An 18,904-nucleotide genomic window follows, 5' to 3' on the forward strand; every position below is an offset into this window, starting at 1 on the left:
CAATTCAAATGATTCACGATAGATAGAGAATAAATACTCATTTTAATAACAAAAAATTTTATATTTAAATTGAGAAAAAAACATATAAATGATGTAAAAAACTAAATATAAAAATATTTGTACTTTTATTTGTACTTTTATTGAATGATCTAAATTTTAAAAGTATATACATTATTATTGACGGAATGGGTGTATTTTTAAAAGAGTGATATAATTTTTTTTTATAAATTTGAGATGAATATAAAGTAATATATGTTTGTAAATAGTAAATTTTTTTGTTGTCTTCCTTATTCTAAGATTTTACCTTGACTAGTCTGGATCTTTACATTGACCAATCTAGATTCTAGATCCAAACTGATCCACGTCAACATCTGACTTAGGTAGGTCAGTCTCTCAAACATAATTATATCAAACTACTTACTACTTGAATTAACCTATGATATTTAAAATTTTTAGTTATCAAATATTTATATATATGACATATGTTTGAACTCAGAATTTTAAAAATAACAACAAATATTTTAAAGATTAAAGTAGTTTGATTAGCGTAAAAGATTGGTATATAAGTAAGCATAATATTAATATATTTATATAATTTTCAGTCAGCATCTTGTGTTGTTTCTAAGTAAAGAAAATCTTCTTTTTCGCCTCTCATGACTCATGAGTAGCGCGAGATCGAATATTTGGGGTTGCGTTCCTTTGATTTATCAAGCAAATTAAACTTGAAATGAGGAAAGCAGCGTGTATTTTAGATTCTTCCTTTACCATATAAATAAAACAATTTTATCAAAGAAATAAGAAGAAGAAGATGAGATGGGTAATTTTCTTGCTAAACAGAAGCGGAAGCAGCTGCAATTTTGAAGAACGTTCACCAGAAGAACATCCGATCGCTATCCGACGGTGCGACCCATGGACGCCGCAGCATCGCAGCACTGCTCAAATCAATCATAATCCTAGTAAACCTTCCAAGCCAAAGCAATCTACAAAGGAGAAGTATCGGTTTATACCAGATAATTTCTCAACCCATGATCGGATTCCTTTTTATTCCTCTAATACTTTAAATCCAGTTTAATTTTTTTAATTTATTAATTTTGGTCTATATATTTTGAAAGGCGTATAATTAGCTAAGCTAATATCAATAATCCAAATAATGACCTTTGTTTTCGTCTGAATACTCGTGATTTCTCAAGTAAAACCAACACAATAAAATAAAAGAAAGTGCAAGTACATAACAAATAATAAATATTTTAAAAAAGTCACATTTTGTAAATTAATTAGCAAGTAGATTACAAATTTTAAAATATTTAAAATGAGAATTGAAATTAATTTAAAATATAAGAAAAACAGTGGTAATGAGGGAAAAATAAACGATTCCTTGAGTTAAAAAGAAAAAAAAGAAGAGGATTTGAATTGATTAGTCGTAAGATTTGGGGGGCTGCTTTACAAATTATTCGATTACCAAGTATAAGTGGAGTGCTGCCTAAGTCTAAAATCCTATTTATTATAGTTATTTTAATTTTAAAGCATTAATAATTGTTATATAAATTTGGTTATAGTCATTTTTTATTTTGATATTATTAAAAAATTAGATTTATCTATATTATATATTTAAAATTCTAATTGAGTTTAATGTCAATCCAGTTAGAAAATATTCAATTTTTATTTTAAAAGATACTAAGTGTAATAATAATATTCTTTATTAATCACATATGATGCAGGCATGTTTTAAGACTTGGATTATAAAGTCAGCGACTCAAATAAAAATCAAGCTTCGGAGAAGAATTTTAAAATATAATCTTTATCTACTAATTATTTAAGTTTTTTTTTAAAATAATTTTATTTTAAGAATTATATCCATGTCTTTTTTTTCAGACTTTTCTTCTTTTGCTTTCTGAATCGGTATCTTGGAAGCCAACACATCCATGTTTCTATTGAAGGCAAAGTATCATTCAACAACCGGAGTCTACATGCCATTGGTCACACGCCAAATCCATATGAACAAGCTATCACGATTATTGGAAAGACCCTGGCTCCTTTCGATGAAGATAACTTGATACCTTGTTTCGGCTTTGGTCTGCTCCGACTGTTGATCTTTCCTCCTCTACCTTTTATCTTTTCATCTAATTGAGTTGCTGGTTCAAATGTCACAGCCACCACGCACGATACAGAGGTGTTTAGCTTTCACAGCGATCGTTCATCTTGCCATGGATTTGAGGAAATCTTAGATTGTTACAGGAAGATTGTTCCAAACTTGAGGCTAGCTGGGAACTGGCATCTATTCCCCGGATTTGGCAATTTTAACATTTCCATATCGACATTATATCATGAAAAATTCATTTATTCCGAATCGTAATGCATTGGCCATGTATATTGTGCTGTAGGACCAACATTTTACGCACCTGTAATCGATGCTGCTGTTGACGTTGTGGAAAACAGTGGTGGTCAATTCCATGTGTTAGTTATCATTGCAGATGGCCAGGTCCTATATCTCATGCCTTAACTTTTCTCCTATGAGCAATTTTGCCTCTGCTTTTCATTCATTCACTCTCTCTCCCTCACTCTCACTGAATGTATCTCCGAATTTGTTTTTATTAATTTAGACTTCAGTTCTGAGTTTTGAATACATCTAATGTGACATTGTCAATAAGTACGCATGTTGAAGAAGGCATAGATTCAATAGTGTTAAAGCGGAGGAATTTATTTTTATTCTTGTTTTCATTCACACATTCCTGCTTATACCCACAGGCGATTGTTTTGGTTGGTGTTGGCGATGGACCTTGGGAAGATATGAAGAAATTTGATGATAAGATTCCGTCGCGTGAATTCGAAAACTTCCAGGTTTCGATTGAGGTAGAGGCAAGACTTTGTCTGATAATTATATCAAACTAATTAATCGGATGACATGTAATTTGGTTTTTTATCTCTAAAATGCATGTGCAGTTTGTTAATTTCACAGGGATTATGACAAAAAAATAAAGTCAAGAAGAGAAGGAAACTGCTTTTTCTCTTGCCGCCCTCATGGAGATCCCTTTACAGTACAAAGCATGCATGGAACTGGGCATTCTTGGGTGGGTTAATCTTCAATAATTTAGTTTATTCCCAAGTATGATACTTGTAATTATTCATTAACTATTTTATGTATTTGCATCAAACAAATCAAGACGCCGAACCGGAAAAGCTAAAAAAGTAGTTCCACGACCTCCCCCAGTTTCCTACCGTAGACCTGCTCCGCCCGAACGTATACCAAGCATTGCATCGGCATCACCTGCTGCTGCATCAGATGATCAGCAGGTATGTATTTATCTTGCATGCATGTTTGCTTTCTTTAGTATTATGGAAATATATACATCATTATCTTGATCAATGAATCCTTTATGTAATATAGTAAAATTTCTTCATAACTAATTTTGTTTGCAATTGCAATGTAAATGCAGTCTGCATGCCCAATATGCCTCACGAATAGAAAGGACTTGGCCTTCAATTGTGGGCATACGGTGAGTATTTCCTTTTTGTGTTTTTCTTTTCTTATCCTTTAAATTCTCTTAAATTAATAGAATTTACTTTTTTTAAAAAAGAGCTAAAATAAGTACTTTGATTTCTTTTGAAAAATCTCATCACCTATAATGGTCAATTATCTAAATATCACTCATTCACCTTGATTTGGCGACCTCATTCACCTATAATGCATACAATTAATAGTTAAAGATTTGGGCATCGTATTTAAGTTAAATATTTTATTTCTGAAACACATTATTATTGTTGAATTTATAAAATCATAAAAAGATATATATATATATATAACTGTATTTGAATTTATTATTGGAGATTATTTATAAAATTTTGATTTTTTAAGAAATAAATTATATCTTGTCATATAATTTTCTGATAGGATGAAGATTCATATAAATTAATCTATTTTTAGTCTTTATATAATTGATTACTGAATTAATTTTAAGTATTTATAGTTTATTTTTATTAAATTATGAATACAACTTATAATATCAATACATTATTCATATATATTTATAATTAAATATTTTTAATCCAACAATTTTAAATTTTTTATTCAATCTAATAATTCTTCAAGATAAATATAATATATAATTAATATGATTAATAATATAAATAAAATAATTTATATAATAATTAAATCCTTCTTATCACGATATAAATATAATTTGAATAAACGTAATTAACACAAACTCAGCCTCGTGGCATGCTCGCAACTAAAGGTGTAAACACTGCAAAAGGCAGTAATGTAAAGGCATCCATCCACTTACTGAAAACAAGAAACTTATTGCTGAATATACTGGTTTATGCGGTGATCAAACTTATACATAAACTATAATCTGAAAAGTCTAACAATATAATCACATATATATTATGAGACAACCTGCAAACTGCAACCACAGCGATTTTACAACATGCGATTTGAATTAATTTTTTTAATAGTCTAAGATAATTAAAATATAATATTTGTTTATAATTTTTTTAATAATTAATAATGTATATATCTTATAGATATGAATTCAATATCTTTAAGAAGAACGACATTTATCTTACCAACTGAAATCATTTTATGGATTCAATTTGAATGAATTAATTGGTAAACAGAAGGATGGGGGTATGAGAAAGCAATAATGATTAAAGGGGTTAGGATATGTTTATCCAAATGAAAATCATATTTTAAGTGAAGGGAACAAAAAACATAAGAAAGAAGCACTTGTATTGCATTGCAATGTGAACGAGAATGGCATACACCAGAAGAATAACATGTATAAAAAGTGGGTCCTTCCTTTAAGTCAGCTGTTTCTTTGTTTTGTTCAGACAGCTGGTGAGTCCTTCCTTTAACTCATCTGCACCTGTTGAATGCCAAAAGGTCCTTCCTCCTTTAACTCCAACAAATTTCACTCCATTAAATAATTGATATTATTTTCTACAAAATATGCAGTTTTTCATTACAAATTTTACAATCAATATTTCAAATTTAAATCAATTTGATTATGTCTGGTGATTATTAATTTTAATTTTAATTATAACTTCCTTTAAAGGAATGCTTTTTTTACAACTTTAAACATTGGGTAAAGGTTAATTATACCATTTGGACTTCCTTTTGTTTGGGAGATCTTTTCAAAAATTCCGAACATTGTAGGTTTTTTGTGCTAAGAATTTTCTTTTTATCAGTGTTGTATCCTCTAAGACGGAAATCTGGACCTTGTTGATCCTTTGGACTGCCTTGGAATGGATTTATGGACTTTAAAGCTCCAAAAACCTTTCCCTTTTTAGTCATAAAACAATTTATCATATATAATGTCCTTATTTCATTATTATTGTTATTATATTAGCAAGAATCACGAAAAATCATCGATACTCATAAATAATTATTTTATATTTTAGACTGTAATTCAAAGGATAAAACGATATTTTTCTTTTTTCTTCAACATAAAATTTATTGTCTATCTCCTCATCAACATCAGAGTATTCATCTATTTTTTTAAAAAAAAAACTCACGATATTCGATAGTTATACAATGATTATTTATTATTTTCGTCTAAATTAAAAATAAAATATCATCACATATACAATTTATTATTCTTTCTCATTCAACATCGAAAATAGTTATTATTTTTAAATAATAAAAAACATTGGATTTAATGTCTATGGATCATCGGATATAGTGATGGATGTATGTGTTTTTTAGGGTGGATACATGCTCATCATAAAATCTGTTTTTTTTATATTAGTTGTTTATTCTACTAATGATATCCATCATAAAATTCTATTTGTATCCATGCAAACTAAAAATTTATGTTATTAAAACATAGGACCGATCTTAAAAAATATTTTTAGATCCGCTACTAATCGAATTTATTAGGAAACAAACTATACGTAGTTTATTTGCAATAAAAGGGAGAGAAAGGTGCCCTAATAATCCAAGTCTTAGAATGTACGTAGAAGCATGGGAGGAAGCACATGGTATACGCCACCGTCAAGGAAAAGCAAAACATCACAATCTTAATTACATGCCTTAAATTCTTAAAGTGTAATTCCATGCATTGTTTACGGTTTAATTAATTTAATTCTGTCTCACTGGATGCTTTAATATTGTTATATATTCTTTACTCTTCCATTGTTATATATAGTATACTTTGTTATTCTTGAATAATACAAGTTCGCTTTATCAATACGCCTGACATAAAGCTTGATTTTGTATTAATTATAATATCAATCTTGTGATTTGATTAATCTCAGCTATCCACCACTTTGTTTTTTTTTTCTTGTTATTTTTTTGTCAGGTTATTAATATTGAACGACTCTTCCAACAAAGATTTACTAAATCACAGGTCATTGAAATATCATAAATAAAACATGAAGCATTGTGGGTTTAGTCGTCGCTTGGTTTTGTCCTCTTGTTTAATATGAATAACATCACATGTTGATAAAACCAAATTTAATAACCCTTTAACAAAGCATATTATTGTTTTGATGGAACCATACAGTTAGATACTTCAAATAATATAATATTAAACAGTAAATAAAAAAAACATAATGTCAAAAAAATATTCATAATATTTTATTAAATATTCGTGTTGATTCATTTTTTTTATAAAAAATATTAACTCATAATGTTATTTTGGGATAGAAAAATCTCTCTATAAATAAAAGACATTGATCAACTAACACATTATTTTAAGATGACGTGATATGTTCATATGTGTTTAAGTGATGTCGTAATATAATATCACATCAATAATTTAGAGGCATTTGGAATGTTAAGAAATTGAAGCTAAGCCTCGTTAAAAAATTCCAAAATTTAAGCATCATGGCAATCTTTTTTCCTTTGTTATAATATAATGAAAATTGTTCCTATATTGATTTAGGGTTTTTTTTAAAAAAAATTAAAATCAATTTCACAATCATTCATGTTTTTCTAACATTTACGAATCCTAAACCTAAACGTCGATAAACTTTCACTATTATCATCGAACTTACGTATCAAAAAATTGTTTGCAACAATGACAAACTTTCATATAAACAATTTGTTATTATACAAAGGAAACACCAACGTTTATACATTTGTTTATTTTTAATCATTAAAATGATAACGTTTTCAGTTATTTTGAGTATTAAAATAGTACGACAAGAAATTCATTTCAATGTAATATCAACGTTAACAATTGTCATCTATATCAACGATTTAATTGAAACAGAAATAAAAATTTAATAATTCAATTGAAAACGATTAATAATATCAATTAGACAATGTTTAAAACCCGATAATTTATAATATAGTTTACCCTACATACTATTATGCAAATAAACAATTAGTCTAACTGCAAAAACTTATATGCTAACCCTCCCCTAGCTTTTATCTTCAATGTATAAGCTATTATAGAAATTTAAACCTCTAAATTTTTAATTAAAATATTAGTTTAGAGAGTTTATTACATATCTAAAACCACTTGAACTTTTAAATTATACGTCTTCAACATTATCAACGTAGATGGAACTAAATGTTGAATCGGCATCCAATATAAATTTTGTATGAAGTTGTTTTATGTAAATACAATAATTAAAAAAGACTATTCTTAGAATACCCAAGAAATGAAACTATTATAATAAAGATAAGGGCAAATTACATGTTTAATATCTAAATTATTACTTTTATTCTATTTTGATACATAAATTTTATTTTTTTAAATCATACCTAACATTTAGTTTAAGTTTCAATTTGGTACCCTTTCGTTAAAAAATCAACAGGACTGCTGACGTGATATATTTTATTTTTTAGTGATGATGTGATATTATCTTATGAAACGCGAACATCATCTCAAAATAAAACCTAAACTAAATGTTAAGTATGATTTTGATAAAAAAAAATAAAGTTTAAGATTCAAAATGGAACAAAAGTAATAGTTTAGCTATTAAATGTGTAGTTTATCCTAAAGATAATATAGGTAATAGGTATAGGTTTAGTATTGCGTGTAGGAAGATGTGGGCGGCTTAGTGGCCTACACTACCTTTTTAGTCTTTTTGTGAGCGGACAAAAGCAGAAGCTTCTTATCCCCCCACATTGCCTCTTCGCTTTGCCGTCAAATCCCCCAATACCTAATTCTTTGTTTCATATCCCCTATTTTAATTCAAAGTAATTATCTTAAACAATGTTAATATTTAATTTATTTATTTATGAAACACAATATCATTATTTTAATACTATTTATGAAACTTTGATTCTTTTACAAATCTTTTAATCCACACATAATATCACATCCAATATGGGGTTAGATTTCTTTTAAGTTTAAATATGTGAAATGATATAAAGTTAGTTGGTAAATAATTATTTTATCATATCTTTATATTATTAAACAAATTGATGAGGATAGAGTAGGTAAAAGAGGACAAGTTGTTGGGTGGATTAGATTAATAATAATGACATTGTCTGGAACCTTATCGTTACCCTCACCACTCAAAATTCCAGCCTGTACAGCAGCTTCATAAGGAACAACTTCATCGGGGTTAACTTGGGTCCTTCTCTACTACCTGAATCAAGATTCGAGTTTGGGCAGCATTGATTTCATTGAAGATGAACCTGTTATACTGTCACAAGTCAAGGTTAGACAAGAATATGAGATTGACCTCACTACTTTTACTGGGATATACCGATATCGACTAGGGGATGTGGTGGAAGTGAGCGGATTTCACAACAGGACATCAAAGCAGAATTTTATATGCAGGAAGAAGCTAATATGGGCTGTTAACATCGACAAAAACACCGAAAAGAACCTTCAATTAGTGGTCGAGAGAGGGTCCGAGCTGTTAAGCAATCACCGAGTCGAGTTCGTCGATTTCACGAGCAGTGCCGAAGTCATGCGTAAGCCGGAACAGTAACGAACATTTTTAATAGTTGACCCAAGATAAGCCTCGTCAATCTCTTTAATCTTCGTCAGGACCATGGAGCAGAAAAAGGTTGAAGAAGATGCAAAGAAAGGAGATGAATCTAAAGGAGAATCTGCTCAATAACCTCAAGAGGTTATCTTGAAAGTTTACATACACGGTGAAGCTTGTGCTCAAGAGATCAAGAAACATATCAAAAGAATGAAAGGAAGGTGTTGTTCAGACCTCGTGTGGCGTTGGATCTGGATCAGGCACGAGACAAAATGGTGAGATAAGGAATTGAATCAGACTCGCAGAACGATTGACGGACATATTCGTTGATGAAAATGATGTGGATTTGTTGCTTCAACAGAGCGATAGAGATTATAGGGTTCTTCAATGGTTACAAGCTTTAGATATACAATTAATCGGCGGTTGTTGAACCGATGAGAGGCTAAAACCTTTGTTGAAAGTTAACGTATCAAACAACATCGCCGAGGATTGATTATTAGCTCATTTGAGTCGGTGCTTTGAGCCATCGGAAATTGGTATACTGGGGAGGTATTCTTGCATTCCATCGGTTTCAGTTTGAGTATGTGATAAAATGAGGAAGGTGAAATTACTAGGTTAGTCATCCAAGTTTGTTAAAAAAAACTTAATCTTGTCTTTTAGCTTTCGTATTATTATGATTATGGCATAATGGTTTAAATAAGAATAATTTAGTCCATGGTGTTAGTAATTAAATATTATTGGCTCTTCAAGTTTTTAGTTTTGTAAATTGAGTCCCCAAATTATTAATTAGATTCTAATAATTTATTTTTATGGAAAGGAAAATTATTTGAAGTCGTATTTGTACGGTGGATGGTCCGTGTTCATGAGAAAAAGATGGAAGTTAGAATCAAGTTGGTGAGATTAAATTTAAGAGTCATATTTTGGGTTTTGTTGACTTCCTGAATCTGAATCTGAAGTTTGTTTCGTCAAATTCGAACTCGGTAAGCTATTTTTGACTGATTTATCACTCGATTCGATCCGTTTTTCGGAATTAAGCTCCATTTTTTTTATAATTTCTGTTGATATGCATCTGAGGAATTATTGGAAGTTGATTTCAAGATCGAGGGCGTTCAAATGGAAATTAATGGTCGATCAGTATGGCACGAAAATCGAGGTAATACTTTACTACCTCTTTATGCTTTATGGAACATGTTGATATTGGTAAATGCATGAATAAGATAACATTGGTCACTTTTGTGGAGTTGAATAATTTATTCACTCGATATGAATGTGGTAGAAATTCTGTAACTGAATACGGATCGAATGACTAATATAAGAGATTGATGAATTGTTAGAATTAAATTACAAGTTTGTGATAAGTGATAAAGAAATCAGCCCTGGATTTGTAACTTATATTTTATATCATCAAAGGTTAAATGTTAAAGGTACTTATATGAGAAATTATGAGAATATTTCGATTAGGTAAAATTACGAAAGTACCCTTATGTTGGAAAATGACAAAAATTATCCCTGGAAGTGGATTAGTAAATCTGAAAAGACATATTGATCTGATAAATTTATTGATGTGCATAAGAAATGTTAGTTTTACTTGGAAATTATGGATAACCGGTTTTTAACCTCAATAGGGATTTTGCAAGATACTAGAAGTCTGTTAAGGAATCATTTCAAGATCAGAGAATGTTCGAGGAAACAACTAACCATAGGATCTTTAATTATAAGTATGCTCGTTAAGAGTTAATACCGAAATCATCTGGTTAAAAAATTACGAAAATGCCCTTGAAAGGTAAAAATAGCTCGAGTTGAACCTGAATGAGAAAGTTCTTGGAGGATTTGTACTTAACTCAATGAATTGCGTATTTAATTGTTAAGATCCTGTCTTTGTACATAAAATTTCTGATAACCTATTGGTAACATCTGAGAAGACAATCGATCTGAAAATCTTCGAGTTAAGAATAAATTATTGAGGGTGCTCTTTTGTAAGAATTATTTGAAAGGTATGGAATAAATGATAAGTTGGAATTAAATAATAAGACAGAATTGAAGGAAATAATTGAAATACACCGGATCTGTAAAATGATCAGAATACCCCTGTAATGAAAAAGACTCAAGAATATTACCAAGCTCAAGAATGATTGGATATCCTCGAGCTCTGAAAAGAATGGAATAAAATTGGGCACCAGAATGACCAAAATACCCTTATGACCTAAAATTAGTAGAAGTGTTGGATTAATTAAGGAATCCAAATAAACATGGATATGGTACTGCTCTTAAAAGTTATGGATCACATATTAAGCCGAGCAATCAATGCTAGTGTATATGTCAGTACCTGAAATGTATAAATGTTACTTGAATGCGTGTTCGTCTTCTCAAGTGTGGTTCAATGATAATTTTGAAAGTACTCAACTCAACTCAACTCTAGGTCGCATTCGATAATAAGAAATGAATATTTGTTAGACAAATCAACCACGAAGACCAAATTAAATTAAACGGAAGTACAATATATATATATATATATGAAATTCAGAAACGTCTGGATTATCGGGATAGACTTGACTGATAAACGAACTGAGTAACCTCAATGACTGAGGATTAAATAGGTGATTTGATGAGTTTGGGAACACTGTTGAACTTACATGATGAATTATCCTTATGGGTCATAAAACATGAATCAAGTATGTATGTATTTCCTGATATCGTTGAAATATGGAAATGAAATAAAGACTATTGGAAGATCTATTCAGCGATGATTACGAAGATGATTTATGGACAAGAATTTTGGTATTAAAGAGTAAATACTCTGAAAAGGCAGTAAATTGACGGGTCAAAATGCATTAGTTCAGAGAGCTTGTTCAGTTCGAATTGTTCGATAAACCGATCGATTAACATGGATTGTAAATGTCTTGAAGCTTCGTTTCTCCTTTATTAGCTCAAATCACTCTGGGCATTCTGGAACGCTTTCCTGATGCACATGAATCATAGTGGAATTCTAAAGTATCAAATTTAAATGTCTGATTAGATCGGTTAATAATCGATTCTCTCCAATAGGACCTTGTTCTTAGAATCCGATCAAATTGCACGAGCTTCATGTTATCCTTACCGATAATTACAAAATGCCTCTGAAAAATACTTGGATCCTCTAGTGTGTTCCCTAATTATTATTGAACTATTTTATTGGTTTTAATATGAGGTACACTAAGTTCTTTGGTTACTATTTTATTGATGCACCAATTTAATATGATGATTTATGAAATTTGTGTCAGGGTGCAATTGAACTTTTGGATTGAATTACAATAGTATAGCTCTGATCAAGCTAATAAACAGAATGGACCTAATGTGACTCTTGGGGCCCCAAGATACATTAGGTTGGCTTCCCTTGCTATGTGCTTAGGGTAAGCTATATGGACTTGGACTTACGGGCTTAAGGATACAAGCTCTAAAACTTATCCTTAGGTTGGCTTTCTTTTTGCTGTGTGCTTAGAGTAAGCTATATGGAAAATAGTTTTGGAAATTACTGATGGTGTACAAGAAAAGAGTTTAAACTATGATTTTCAAAAGTTAAACTCTTTTATGAATTTATGAGATTTACTAGACTATGATTTGTTTATTGTACCTATTATGATTTTATTGTATTGTTGGAACACACTAAACATCATATTCGATATCCTAAAAACGTGATACTATGAATGCTTCCTATGAACTAAGATATTCATGGATTCTATTCGATGAACTACCAGTGGAACCTCATATTATTCTGAAAATTTGTATACGTCTGATTCAATAAGAAAATTATGACTTTCCATTTATCTGCATGTCCTTTAGCATCATCAGGTTGTTCTGTATTACTGAGCTTTCTGAAGCTCACTCTATTACTCATCATTGCAGGTTAAAAGAATTGTATCAGTGCAGTTATCTATATCAATAAGGGAGTTCTTCCGGCGTTGCTTACAGAGTATGGTACATGTGATTAGGGGGCATGTAATTGTATTTTGTTTTATATACGAGTATGAAAACATGTTTTATTTCCGAACAATGATAAATCAATTTGTTAGTTACATGTTTTAATAAAAGTTTTAAATTTTCTGAGATTTTTATGGTGGGTCACTCCGGTGGCCCTAATGTGACACTCCAGATCAGATCAGGTTATCCGCATCGGTTTGAGGGGGTTACACATAATATAATTTTTTTAATTATATTATATACTTTTTTTTATCACAATAAATTATAATAATTATAAATAAAAGTTTTTATAATTTGAGGAGAAGATTTATTCTTCATTATTTTTTTCCAAGTTATTATGTGAAAGCATTTTAAGGTTACTTAAAAAATCGAGGGGACCAAATCTGGCCCCACCTGATCACTCTCAATCGCTACAATGTGAATACACCATATTTAATTGTTGGGTAAACTACAGAGTTGATACTTTTGTTTCATTTTTTAAAATGTATGGTCACTCGATTTAAAAACAATTAATTCTTAGTAACTTTAGTCTTGTTTTAATTAAGATATAGTTACTAAAACGTTAGATTCCGTTAGTTTGATGACGTGACATATTAGTAAAATGATTTAAATTTAATTTTAGACGCTGAACTTAGATAAAATACTAATAATGGACATTTTTGGAAACCCAAAATAATTTAGGGACAAAAATTTAGTTTACCCCTTTTTTAATATGTTTTCATCCCCAACCCCGTCTTCTTGCGCCGCACACCTCCCTCTTCTCTGCAGAAAGATGAAACACGTCAAGGAATGTAAATCCAAATATAGTCTTAAATAAGAAACATGCTTTGAAACTTATAACTCGAAAACAATCAGTGAAAAAATTACACAAACCATTCATTTAAGCTACCTTTTTTATCCAGTGAACAATCATTGTTCCAGTACGAGGACACTCCTCTAAGATTTCAACACTCCTGTATGGTGAAAGTGAAGAAGCCGCATTGCTCAAGTGTTTTAACAGTTTCTTTAGTAATTTCCCTCTACGACTTACAAACGGCAGAACAAGCAACCACATCTCTCCTTCCCGGCCAACATTTTTCCTTTGTTTCCACTTTTTGTAAAATATCGAGCAGTAATTCCGAGGGCAAATTTGCCCAGTGTCCTTGCTCGATTTCAGTTGATGAACCACCTAATAGTAATGGAGAATAAGAAGAAGAAGCTTCTGGCGCAATATGGGATCGTCCACTCATACTGTTATCTTTCCAATCCTCCTTGGACTATTCTTTGATATGTTTCCAATCTCTCGAATAAAGGCTTTTAACGCCATTTTTCTTGATTTTGGCTTAACAGAGCTGGAATTATTAACGATAAATCATGATAGGTGAAAAGAGTACAATAAGAGATGAAAAGCTTTTTATTGTTTTGATTCTTTGATTTCAAATTTTACTTGAAAGATTTGGATTCTTCCGCTGTTATCCAAACTAGCAAGAGAAACCTTTGAGCGAGGATCTTTAAAAGAAATTAAAATGCGAAGAGGAAGTGCGGCTGTAGAGAAGATGGGGTTGGGGAAGAAAACATATTAAAAAAGGGGTAAATTTAAATTGTATCCCTAAATTATTTTAAGTTTACAAAAAATCTATTATTAGTATTTTATTTAAAGTTTAAGGGTTAAAGTAGAAATTAAAATATTTTAATAACGTGCCACATCATCAATTAACGAAAGTTAATGTTTCAGTCAGTACATCTTAATTAAAACAAAACGAATGTAACTACGGATTAATTTTTTTGAATCTGGTGACCTTACATTAAAAAAATAAAACAAAAATGATCAACTCTGTAGTTTACCCTAAATTATTTTAGTATTTTTATAATCACCGAAACTCAGTTCTAATGGCAAGCATGTAATATAATGGAATATTTAAGGTCTAGTTGTTCGGCTTATTCATTGATTGATTTTTTACCGGCTTAATAAACTATTTTCCCCCTAAATTATAGCTGTTTTATCAAATTGTCCCCTAATTTTTTATGAATTCTTTGACCCCTAATTTTTAATTTTGTTATCGAATTATCTAAATTCGTTAAATTTGTTTTACAAAGTCAACATCCAATATAAACAAGACGCTAAAAAATAATTACATTCTAATTTGACTTGTTGAAAAGAGTAAACGATATTTTATCTCTTAGGATTTTTTTATATATTTGTATTCAAATATCAGATTCAGAGTTAGACGTTGTTCATAATATCACGTGTCACGTTTTTATAGGATGTCAAATGAAGTTAACGTCTTTAAGATAACTCCTTAACAAAATTAAACTTCAGGGAACCAAAGATTTAAAAGAAAAAATTTAAGGGCAATTTGGTAACATAAATTTAATATAAGGGACAAATGATTAATTAAGCCACTTTTTGGCAGCGGCAACTGTTTATAAAGTTGAATATCGATGAAGCTAGTTGAATAGTGCATGTTCGGTTCTGTTGTATTTCATTGCAAGAAAATCTGTCTGATTTTCCCTCTCCTCTCTCTCTCTCTCTCGAAACCGAACTGCCATGGCTCCCATGACTCTCCCTCCTGGTTTCAGGTTTCACCCAACTGACGAAGAGCTTGTCGCATACTATCTGGACAGGAAAATCAGTGGTCGTACGATCGATCTCGAGATCATCCCAGAAGTTGATCTTTACAAATGCGAGACTTGGGATTTACCAGGTATCACTTATAATCATATATATTCATTCATTAATGACAGGATGAATCTAACTCTTAACTTTTAACAATGGTTTTGATGATGAAATTTAAACAAACAGATAAGTCATTTTTGCCGAGCAAAGACATGGAGTGGTTCTTCTACAGCCCAAGGAACAAGAAATACCCTAACGGGTCGAGAACCAACAGGGCAACGCGCGGCGGGTATTGGAAAGCGACGGGGAAGGATAGGGCGGTGCAGATGTCGGGGTCTCAGAAGAGGGCGGCGGTGGTTGGTATGAAAAAGACTTTGGTTTATTACAGAGGTAGGGCTCCCCACGGCATCAGAACCAATTGGGTCATGCATGAATATCGCTTACTCCACTCCGCTTCTCCCACTGTTCCTTCCAGTTTAAAGGTACACTGCTAACTGCTGCATTCTCCCATCTAAGTCTTTTACTTGTATATTTTTCTCGTCCGATATATATATATATATATATTATGGTTTCACGTAGGCATGAAAACAATGAAGTTCTTCGTACAATATTATTATGGGTATTGTTCATTAGGGTTTTTACTTTTTAGTTCATTGGTTATAACTAGATCTAAACTTCTGAACCTGTCAGGTATATTATTCCAAAGATAACTAGGGTTTATAGAAAACAATAATATGATGCATGATTTCCTTTTATGCTAAATTATTATGGATTTCTCTATGCATTTTGTTGCTAAACACTATTTAAACAAGCTTAAAATAATCCCTAACTTTTAGTTTATTGAGTTTCTTATAATAAAAAATTTAAACATCAAACATCCACTATAACCTCGTCTAAATGATATATATATATATATATATATATAGTGAATAGTAATAAAAAGTAGAGCATATATATGAATCAGAAAAATGATTTTGTGAAAGAGTCTTTGGTTTTAATCTTCCATGCTTTAATAGGTGTATAGCCGGTGATCTTCCTTTCTTTTAATCTATTACTTTTTATTTTTTTCCTTTCTAATATTCTTTTAAAGAATTTGCATTTCATTCTTTAATTTTCTAAATATCCATATCTAATTGATTGAAGAACAAAAAAAAAATACAAAAGGATTGACGTTGATAGTTAACCTTGGAAATCGAGCAGGATTCATATTCTTTATGCCGCGTCTTCAAGAAGAACATACAAATTCTCAAAACAAAAGTAGCAACCGCAACTATTGAGAACAACCAGTCATTTGGTGATGAAATTTCAAGAGGGAGAGAGTTCGAAGTTGATGTTGAAGACGAGAATTTCAATGCTTCTTCCTCGGATGTCACTCAAGGAACTCCCAACGAACCTGGCATGGTTGATGAATACCAAGCTCCATTCATCTCGAACGAAGCTAATAGTTCAACTGATTTGAGTTCTATCGATCTCGATTTCTCCTCCGACCTAATTCAGGTACGATATGATATAAATATAATAAGAACTAACGTATTATTGTTATTTTGATTAAAAGAAAAGAAAAATAGGAGTAGAAACATCATGTGTATGATGTGAAATTTGCATGCCTAGGGGGATTTTACAGTGGTTCATTCCATGATTCTTAATAATAATAATAATAATAAATATGCTTTAGACATCATTTTATGTTGAAGACATGATTATCTACTTTGCCAACACTGTTTTTTTACAGCAATATTCTGCTTTATTGGCTTGCTTTGATCACCAAAGGCTTCAAAATCATCCCCATTCCAACACTTGAAAGTAGAATCAGCTGATGAAATGTGGGTTGGAAAATTGGCCCACCAAACACCCACTTTGAGTTGGCTTTTCCATCTTAAATTAAACAAAAAGTTGGGACCAAATAAAACTCTTCACTCTCTTTTCCTAAAGCTCTATCAGTGCTCATTTTCATAGCTTTCTCTCACCATCTTCCATACCTTCTTTTGACCGACTTAAACATCTTTCTATTAGTCAGAATTTGCACAATATTTTTCCATTCAAAAACCGCTTTCTTTTTCACCTTATCAACACCCCTACTTGGGGACCTTTCAAACTCTTCACTTCATAAAAATACTCAAAAACATCTACTTTCTTTACCTCCTTCACTTGTACCTAGATAATCTAACGTGCTTGTTTTAATATGAAGGAAATGCAGGTTCCGGGCTACACAAATCTTCGTTACCATGTTCCATATCCACCATTGAAGCTAGAAGATTTCCCACAGATAAATATTATATCAGAGACGAAGGTCGAGATAATCGATGAGTACATGATGTATGATAAGTAAAGGACTACGTGAACGGGTCATTAGAAGAGATTTTCTCACTGTGTGCCTCTCATGACAATTCCATGCATGATTGAAAACGCACTAACAAAAAACATCACTTTTGACAACATCAATATACTTATGTCTCTTCTTCTTCTTCTTTTTTAACTTATTTTGGAATACTATAATTCTTTTTTTCTTTATAACACATAAGGTAAAAGGCAGTGTTAGGGCAAATGATCAAGAATAGAAGATTATTTTACTAGGCGCAAGATGATAAGGTTATTTATTATTGGTTTCCTTTTTTATCATTTTCTTCATATTGTGATTGAAAAGTTATTGGGTCAAATTTTGAAACGGAAATTGATAAGTCGTTTAGTATTTGTGTATTAACGAGGTATAAGATCATGAAATTATATTCTTTTATATTCTGGACAATTACAAAGAAATATATATTAAGAATATTTTTAATCAATTAATAACGCATACACTCTGTAGACCAGTTGTTCGAACTCAAAATCTCTATGTAGAATAACATTTTCTTTTATTATTAATTTTTTCATCCCAGTCATCATTTTTTCTTCAGAAAAAGTTCTAAAAGAAAATCAAATTTATAAAAAAAAATAAAGGATAAAAACTCAAACAAGTTTATGAATACCCTGAAAAATCCCACTTTCTACATTTCCATCTAAAAATCAAAATAAAGCATTCAAATAGAACCCAAAAGAATAAAATGAATGATGCAGTAGAGCTTACGTCAACTAAGAATCGTAATGCACCCCCCAAAAGAAAAGAACAAGGCTAACTGGAAGGCTCCTTGAAGAGCTTTCCGCAAAACTACCCAATAAAAACCAGTAGATCCACTCCCAACTGTGACTATCGCTACGATTACATGTTTGTCTATCTGGATCGAATATTATAAAAATTTATTATAAGAATAATATTCTCAACTTAACTTGTTTTATCGAAAACATCAAATTTCAAATCATTATCCTTGTTTAAGGAATTTACATGTAGGTTTTTGTCCTAGGTTCTTGTCCAGATTGCTTTGGTTCATCTAGGTCTATGCTAACCATATTTTTTATTTGGATGTGCTCCAATGTTTACTTCTAATTATGTATATGTTCGTTTTTCCTCCAACTGGACCTTATTATGTT

General features: G+C 30.8%; 2 protein-coding genes across 2 annotated transcripts; both read left to right on the plus strand.

The window, feature by feature from the left end:
- The first annotated feature begins 1,709 nt into the window (after positions 1–1,709).
- LOC120161452 (E3 ubiquitin-protein ligase RGLG4-like) lies at positions 1,710–2,965 on the plus strand. Its single transcript, XM_039171696.1, has 6 exons — positions 1,710–1,744; positions 1,873–2,072; positions 2,151–2,291; positions 2,382–2,479; positions 2,746–2,850; positions 2,957–2,965. Exons 1-6 carry the CDS (start codon positions 1,710–1,712, stop codon positions 2,963–2,965), a joined length of 588 nt encoding a protein of 195 aa, XP_039027627.1.
- Positions 2,966–15,280: 12,315 nt separating this feature from the next.
- LOC120161894 (NAC domain-containing protein 86-like) lies at positions 15,281–17,884 on the plus strand. The gene is made up of 4 exons (XM_039172104.1): positions 15,281–15,527; positions 15,626–15,921; positions 16,640–16,936; positions 17,628–17,884. Exons 1-4 carry the CDS (start codon positions 15,371–15,373, stop codon positions 17,766–17,768), a joined length of 891 nt encoding a protein of 296 aa, XP_039028035.1. The 5' UTR covers positions 15,281–15,370; the 3' UTR covers positions 17,769–17,884.
- Positions 17,885–18,904: the final 1,020 nt, after the last annotated feature.

This window comes from Hibiscus syriacus, unplaced genomic scaffold, assembly GCF_006381635.1.
Source record: "Hibiscus syriacus cultivar Baekdansim isolate YM2019G1 unplaced genomic scaffold, ASM638163v2 tig00111402_pilon, whole genome shotgun sequence".
NCBI lineage: Eukaryota > Viridiplantae > Streptophyta > Magnoliopsida > Malvales > Malvaceae > Hibiscus > Hibiscus syriacus.

Coding starts and splice junctions, on each gene's coding strand:
- LOC120161452 (XM_039171696.1), top strand. CDS start 1,710: ATGATGCAGGCATGTTTTAAGACTTGGATTATAAA. Junction 1,745..1,872: donor TTTAAGACTTGGATTATAAA/GTCAGCGACTCA, acceptor CTTTTTTTTCAG/ACTTTTCTTCTTTTGCTTTC. Junction 2,480..2,745: donor TTATCATTGCAGATGGCCAG/GTCCTATATCTC, acceptor TTATACCCACAG/GCGATTGTTTTGGTTGGTGT.
- LOC120161894 (XM_039172104.1), top strand. CDS start 15,371: ATGGCTCCCATGACTCTCCCTCCTGGTTTCAGGTTTCACCCAACTGAC. Junction 15,528..15,625: donor CGAGACTTGGGATTTACCAG/GTATCACTTATA, acceptor TTAAACAAACAG/ATAAGTCATTTTTGCCGAGC. Junction 16,937..17,627: donor TCTCCTCCGACCTAATTCAG/GTACGATATGAT, acceptor TTTAATATGAAG/GAAATGCAGGTTCCGGGCTA.